The sequence below is a fragment of the Propithecus coquereli genome, unplaced genomic scaffold, assembly GCF_000956105.1.
Source record: "Propithecus coquereli isolate 6110/MARCELLA unplaced genomic scaffold, Pcoq_1.0 Scaffold178, whole genome shotgun sequence".
Classification (NCBI taxonomy): Eukaryota; Metazoa; Chordata; class Mammalia; order Primates; family Indriidae; genus Propithecus; species Propithecus coquereli.
The window spans coordinates 514,033-521,178 of NW_012142523.1; the positions used below are offsets into that span (position 1 = coordinate 514,033).

The 7,146-nt window shown below is 56.7% G+C and overlaps 1 protein-coding gene across 1 annotated transcript in view; it reads right to left on the reverse strand.

The window, feature by feature from the left end:
* Positions 1–202: 202 nt before the first annotated feature.
* NKAIN1 (Na+/K+ transporting ATPase interacting 1) overlaps positions 203–7,146 on the reverse strand; it is a 42,710-nt gene continuing 35,766 nt past the window's right edge. The window contains exons 2-8 of the mRNA XM_012642206.1: positions 5,987–6,124; positions 3,641–3,721; positions 2,129–2,326; positions 1,383–1,443; positions 696–797; positions 425–597; positions 203–280 (exon numbers count right to left, since the gene is read on the reverse strand). Coding sequence (XP_012497660.1) covers positions 203–280; positions 425–597; positions 696–797; positions 1,383–1,443; positions 2,129–2,326; positions 3,641–3,721; positions 5,987–6,124 — 831 coding nt within the window. The remainder of the gene's footprint in view (positions 281–424; positions 598–695; positions 798–1,382; positions 1,444–2,128; positions 2,327–3,640; positions 3,722–5,986; positions 6,125–7,146) is intronic.

Here is a 7,146-nt window from a genome sequence, read left to right on the forward strand (position 1 = left end):
TCAGTTTCCATATCTGCAAAATGGGAATTATAATCCCAGTCTTGCCCAAGGAATTGAGTCAAACCAGAAGGCTAGAAGAGTCCACCTGCTAAAGGATTATTTTAATTTGATGTGGGGAAACTGAGGCCCAAAGAGGAAAAGGCTTTGCTAGACGTCACTCAGTCAGTGATGGAGCTGCGATGAGAACCCAGGACTCCTGCTCCTAGTTCACAGTGGCTGTCCCCAGGGCTGGTGAGTGAGTGCGGTGAGATGCGCTGAGTCGGCTGTCTGCTGTTTCTCTCTGAAAGGGGGCGGGATGCTGGGCGAAAGGTGAAAGGGAGAGGCTGGAGAAGGGAGGAAGGCCCCAGCGCACGCCAAGGCTGTGATAAAAAAATACGAACCCGCCATCCCCTCCCCCGTCCCGCCCTGCTCCTGCAGTCCGGACGCGAAGGGCCAAGTCCAAGTCCACTTCTCGGCTGTAGACCCAGGGGGCCGGCACAGGCTGCAGTGGGTCCGCGGGCCGCCAGGGGGCGCCGTCCGCCGGGGCCCGAGCTCGGGGGGTGCCGCGGGCAGTCCGAGGGTGCCCAGGGCGCGGCGCCAGGCAGCGGCTACCCTGACCTGCGGGGAACAGAGGCGGGTCAGGGGAGGGGCGTAGATCTCGCCTGCCCCTCCACCCCTGCTTTCCCCAGCACTAATGCACGTCCCGCCCGCCCCACCGCTCGGTGCCACGACCCACGTGTACAGAGGCTGCAGTTGCAAATGCGACGTCTTCTGGGGCGCCTGGTATCCGTAGGAGTCGAAGCCGCCGATGAAGTCAACTGCGGAAAGGGAGGTGGCGCATGATTAGGGACACGCCGGTGGGGGCTAGTCACGGGAGGCTGGGTCCTGAAAGGCAAGAATCAAAGGGCAGGGCCCCGTCCCCGGGAAGCAGAGCCAGAGACACCCGGCGAGGGTCCGACCCCCTACGCGCCTTAGGGGCGGGCTTTGCGGCAGGGCCCTGGGGGATGGGCCTCCGAGGGCCGGGAGCACAGGAGCTGGGCCAGCAGGGGCTGAAGTCCCCGATATTCGAGACTCGAGCCTGGGAGGCAGGGCGGCGCTGCAAGAGAGAAGTCTCTTGGGGTCGGGGCTCCAGGAACCGAGACCTCCGATGGGGGTGGGGCGAGATAGGGAAAAGGCGCTGGGGCCATGGCCAGGGCACCTGGACGTCTGGGCCTCATTCCAGAATGGGCTGGCTCTGCAGACCCCCATCGACCCCAGCCGCCTCTTCTTCCTCTCGAAAGGGGCCCCTTGGCTGACCTAGCTTCCCTCCCGCCAAGGCCCAGTCCGGGCCTCTGTCCAGGGTGCTGAACACGAGGGGCGGTACGGGGCCAGGCTCCCCATTTCCCCAGGGGTGCCTTACTCACAGCTGTCCTCCTCCTCCAGGAACACTTTGCTCACGTAGCAGGCGAACACGAAGCCGAACAGCTGGGGGAGGGGGCGACACATGAGGGAGGGAAGGAGGAGAGGGAGCCTTTTCCTGGACCCCCTGCCTGGCCCTGCCCACCCTGACTGAGGAGGGAGGGGGCATGCCAGGATGAAGGCAAACCCATAACTTCAAGTTAAATGACTGCACCTTAAAGCAAACATACCTGGTCCAATTCTTCTGGGAGTCTAACTTCAGATAGGTAATTATTTTACCTCTTTGAGCCTCAGTTTTCCCAGTTGGACCTGGGCAACAGCTTAATGGCTTGTTAAAAGGAACAAGGACTATGCGACCCTTAGGGCAGGGCTGGCCCTCCTGGAAACGGCAACTACCACTACCTTGGAGCCACTTTCTTATTGTCACAACCCTTATTCACTCCTTTTTGTGAATAAAGAAACAAGCTTGGAGAGGGCAAGCGACTTGTTCAAGGTCATGCAGCAGGTGTACTGGGTATTTAAACCCAGGATGACTCGTGGTTTGGTGCCTCATCCTATTCCTTAAACCTGCTGACTCCCCGCAAGGGGGCTGGGGCAGAGGGGAAGGGAGGTGGCACAAGGCATGGAAACAGATCCAGGCAGAAGCACATGCAGGGTGGAAGTCCTAGGTTCATCCCCTCTTAGCTAGGGCTAACGAAAAGGGTTGGGGTGCTCTGGGAGTGTGCGGGGGTGGGGGCACAGAAGGACTCACTGCCAGGAAGATCTGCAGGGCACTGCTGAGGGCTTCAATGTAGGGATAGTCAAGGAGGCAGCCAGTGACAGAGATGACATGGTGGTCCTCCAGGGCCAGGCGGGAGTTCAGAACAGGTGTCACCAGGCAGCCAGGCCCGTTTTCCATCCACCAGGAGCGGTGCAGGGACGTGTTGAAGGTCATGATGAAGTCCCGGTCCTGGGGGAAGAGGGGCCTGGGATACTGAGCTCGGGGGAGAGAGAGGGGGATATACCCTCCCAGGCCCCAGGAGACTATTTAAGGCCTACTTTACACCTAGAGGTTGTAACAGCCTCTCTGGTTGGATTTGGGAGTCTGCACCTGCGAGTCCACACTTGGCCAGTAGATGGCACCCGATGACCATGCAGGCCTCTTCCATCCTGCACTGATGCTCACCCACAGAAGCCCAGGGCTGGAAGGGACATTAACAGTAACTGGGTTCAATTTCCCAGCTGTTGGTGAAATCCTCAATGCAGACCGCTTCACAGTCCATTCAGTCTCTCCACTGCTCTGCCCCTGTGTGACTCTGGGCAAAACTCTCCTCTCATTGGTCCTTAGTCTCTCCATTTGTTAGATGGGGAAGGGGCTGGCCTAGGCCAGTGCTCACCCAGGTGTGCACCCAGGTGTTCATCAATCCATCCATTCGTTAGTCAGTAAGTATGCAATACCTGCCGACGGGCCAAGCACTCAGATGCGTGATCCGATGTTTCATCCCCTCAGCAACCACATGAAATTGCAGTTGCTATTATCTCCGCCTACTAGATGAGGAAAGTGAAGCTCAGAGAGGATAAGCCACTTACCCAGGGTCACACAGCGAGGAAATGTTAGAGCAGGGGTTTGAATCTAGCAGGGTCAAACTGCAAAGGCAATGCTCTTATTCACATATTTTGCTTTCTTTATGTCTAAAAACAGAAGGTGTATCGCTCTGGACTTGATCTTACGCAAGCTAAACGGTCCCACTTTTTTTTTTTAAACCCGTCTTCTGGTGAATAAACAGTCCCTTTCTTCAGTAGTTGTCTCCATGTGACACGGTCTGCTCAGTCTTCCCCGAACACAATCTTACTAGTCTCTTTCCCTTCTGAAAAATATCGATCAGGACCGCACCCAAATCTCTGTGGGTACAAAGCGCATGGCATTTTCACCTCCCTTGCTCTGAACATTTTACCTCTATTAGTAGGGCCTAAGAGTAGCTTTCTGGGCCACCACATACTATTTATTTTTACTGAGTTTGTGGTCAACTGGGACCCCCAGCCCATCTTCACATGGCTGGCTCTTCAGCTTTACTTGCTCCATCGTTGTTTTTGAGAAGTGCAGAGGAGGCCAGAAACAAAAATATGTGGGTGGGGAATGGGGCGCACAGATTATTTGGGTGTGTAGTAAGAAGGAGGTCTCTTAAGAGAGGATGCCCCATACCTATGCCACACTAGGAGCACGAGGGGCAGGGGATGGGAAAGGGGGGCTCTGCCCTGGGGCACCGCCAGGCCTGAGGCTTACCTGGGACAGCTGTCCAACCTCCAGGTAGAAGCAGATGATAAACGCATTCCAGCCAACCCAGAGCACCAGCCAGGCTGCATACTGGGGAAAGCAGAGGTGGGATCAGGGCGGGGCCTGGGGGAGTGGGGATGGGCGTGTCAGTGGAGACAGAGCTCAGGCACTGAGGACACCTCTGCAGGGGTAATTATGATAGTACCTCACTGAGAGGGCACACTATCGTTTCAAATCATTTTCACACCCATCAGCCCTTACAACAGCCCTGCAAAGTAGCCATTGTCCTCTCTTTAGAGGTAACTCATTTAAGGCCAAGAGGAGGTTTAGGCTTTCTAAGATCACACAGCTAGGAAGAGGTAGGGCTGGCACGCAAATCCAAGTCCTCCGGTAGCTAATGCGACCCCCTCTGCTGAGAACGGCAGCCTCCAGACCAGCTGTCTCTAGAATACATAGAATATATTGGAATCACTTGGGAAGTTTGTTTAAAACGCAGATTCTTGGGTCCTCCCTCTAGACCTACTGATTGCGAATTGCTAGGATGGTGCTCAGGAGCTGTTTAAACAATCCCTTGGGGATCGTGGCTCGGATAACACTTTTAGGAACGTGCTCCCGAGGGTGAGGACCTTGCCTGCCTTATTCTCCACTGTAACGCCAGTGCCCAGCACGAGCGGTCCCACGGCGGCATGAATTATCAAGATGACAGGAAGTGCCTTATATGAAGTGTGCATGTTAGGCCAAGCTGGTAATTAGAAGTGGGACGTCAGAAGGCCTGAGGCAGAGCACTGGAATTGTCTAGATTGGAGGCGGTGGTGGGGAGAATGAGGGACCTCTTCACCTCCTAGGAAGAAGCCTTCATTCTTGTAAGTGGCTGCCCTTGTCTGTGAGAAGGTAAGTCAAGTCAGCAACGGTTTGAGGATGCCGGGAACTTCAGACCAAAAGAGACAGGAGGTAATCCCGCAGCCTGGTGCCTAAGTGTGACATCATCCCACACGTGGCTATGGCTGGAGTCCGTGTACAGGGGATGCGGGGAGGTGGGGGCAGGGCCACAGGTGGGGCCTGGAGAAAGGCTGGGGCGACAGACCAAGCAGAGGCCCCAAGGTTGGAAGGGGGGTCCGGCTTGCAAGCTGTCACACTGCCAGTCCCTTCCCTGCTCTGTAACTGCAGCCGAGCGACACAGGTGCACCCTTCCATCTGGCCGGAGGGGGGCTGGGAGCAGCATCGCCAGGGCAGACCCCCGTGGGCCCCTCAGTTGTCCCACGTCTCACTTCTGGGGAGGACAGCATTCTGCCCCCAGCCATGGGCTGGACAGGAGGAGGTTAGGACAGTTTTACGGGCTGGATGCTTCCATCTGAGTCCCGTGCCTGCAATTCCAGTGGCTGTCACCTGGCAGACAGTGGTGTTGACAGGGGGGCCTGGGGCCTTCCTGAGAACGGGAGAGAAGTATTCTCTTATGTCAGGTGAGAGAGCTTTTCAGGGCCCTGTTCCCCTGGCTTCTAGGAACCGAGCCCGTGGGGAGTGGGGGGAAGAAGTTCTAGAATGAGTGTGTGTGGGCTCTGGGGCAGCATGACATTGCATGTCACTGTGACTGTAGGTGTCAAGCACATGTCGTAAATCTAGGAAAAGCCTTTTCCCATGAGAGCCATATGAGGAGGTCTCCGAGGAAAGCAGGGAATGCGGGTCAGTCTAGCTGAAAGCAGGGGTTTGACACAGACCATGTGGGACCAGGGCTTGAGAAGGGACAGTCGGGGAAGGGGCTGGGGCCACAGTCCGACTCCTGAGCTGGAGCACAGGGAGGCACTGCCCTCAGAGCCACACAGGCTGCTCCACGCCACATCCTCGACGAACAGCGGGTGGAGGGACAAAAGCCAGGCCTTCCAGAAGCCCGCCCCTCCCTGTCCGCCGCTGGCTTACTGAGGCAGTGTGGTGCCGCGGCAGGAGCCTTCACTCCAGATCTCTCGCTCTAATCCTGGCCCTGCCTTTATTGGCTGTGTGACCTTAGGAAGACTCGTAACCTTTCTGAGCCTCCGTTCCCTCATCTGGAAAATGGAGCTAGCGCGATGTACCTCACAGGGCTGCTGTAAAGATGAGACAAAGCAAGGGAACTCCTGGCAGTGTGCCCCGCACATGCTGTTTTGTGTATATTTGGATTATTTCCCCAGGAAATTCTTAGAGAAAAATACCAACCTTGTCTCCTCTGAGCAAAGGAGCCCTGGGATTTGGACATTCACCCCACCAGCGAGGCTGGAACCAGGACAAGCCGGTCTGGATGCCCAGCGCTGGGGGGCAGTTCCGGGTGAGCAGCAGGGGTGAGTGGGCAGGGGTGGGCTTGGGAAGGTGCTGGGTGAGCCGTACCAGAATGAGGTACCGGGAGCGGTACTGCACGGTGCCAAAGATGCCCAGGATGACCGCCATGATGTGCAGGAAGTTGGCCAGGATGGGAGCCCATTGGTAGCCCAGGAAGTCAAAGATCTGCCGCTCCAGCGCAGCCACCTGCGGAAGAGACATGCTGAGGCCACAGTCACCCCCTGAAAGGGACGCTCAGGGACTCCTCCTCGACCTTTAGGGAGCAGGTGGCACCAGTTACCATGGTGATGAGGCACAAGTCTCAGAGCCATCCAGCCCCTCATTACCAAAGGGATGCTGGGAGGTGGGGGCGGGGGTGGGCCCTTAAGACAGATCCGCACTTTGGGGTGAGCTGAGGGAGTGAGGAGCCAGGGTCAGAACACCTTCCTCCCCGTGCAGGAGGCCCTCCCCACTAGCCGCGCAAGCTCCTGCACCTTCCCCACGTGGGGAAACTCGTGGGGTCAGGGTCTGGATCCAGCTCGCCTCCCGCAGCACTGGCCCTGGAGGGACAGGGAAGTCCTAGAGCCTGAGTCACCGCTTTGACGATCCCCATCTGGAGGTTGCCCTGGCCCACGGGCCACAGAGAAGGAACTTTTGACTCCCCTTCCCCGAGGGAGCTACAGTAGATTGCAAAATTGGCCTCAAATCTTCCTCTTCCTGCTTCCCTGCTCTCTGGCAACGCCCTGCCACGCTGCGCTGTGCTCCGTCATGAGACTGGCTTTGCCCAAAGGGACTTTGGCGAACACCATGCAGGGGCATTGGAGCTTGTGCACTTGCCCCAAGACCACCTTGTGAGCGAGCTGACCTGCTGGAGGATGCGAGACCATGTGGAGAACAGGGGAACAGAGGCACCCACCTGACAGCCCGGCAGCCGATGGACACGTGACCGAGGCCATCCTAGATCAGCCTAGATCACTAACTCACCACAGACACAGCCCAGACCAGAGTCTCCCAGCTGACCCACAGAATCGTGAACTAAATAAAATGGTTGTTTTAAATCATCAAGTTTTGGAGTAATGTGTTATCCAGCAAAAGCTAACTATATGTATAAGAATCAATCAGTATTCCCTCCCCAGCAGCCCCCTGGTTCAATCTTTCACCTGATATACTTAGCTCGAGTTCAAGATCAGCTGATATACTTAAGAACAAAGGTGCAACCAAGATACATA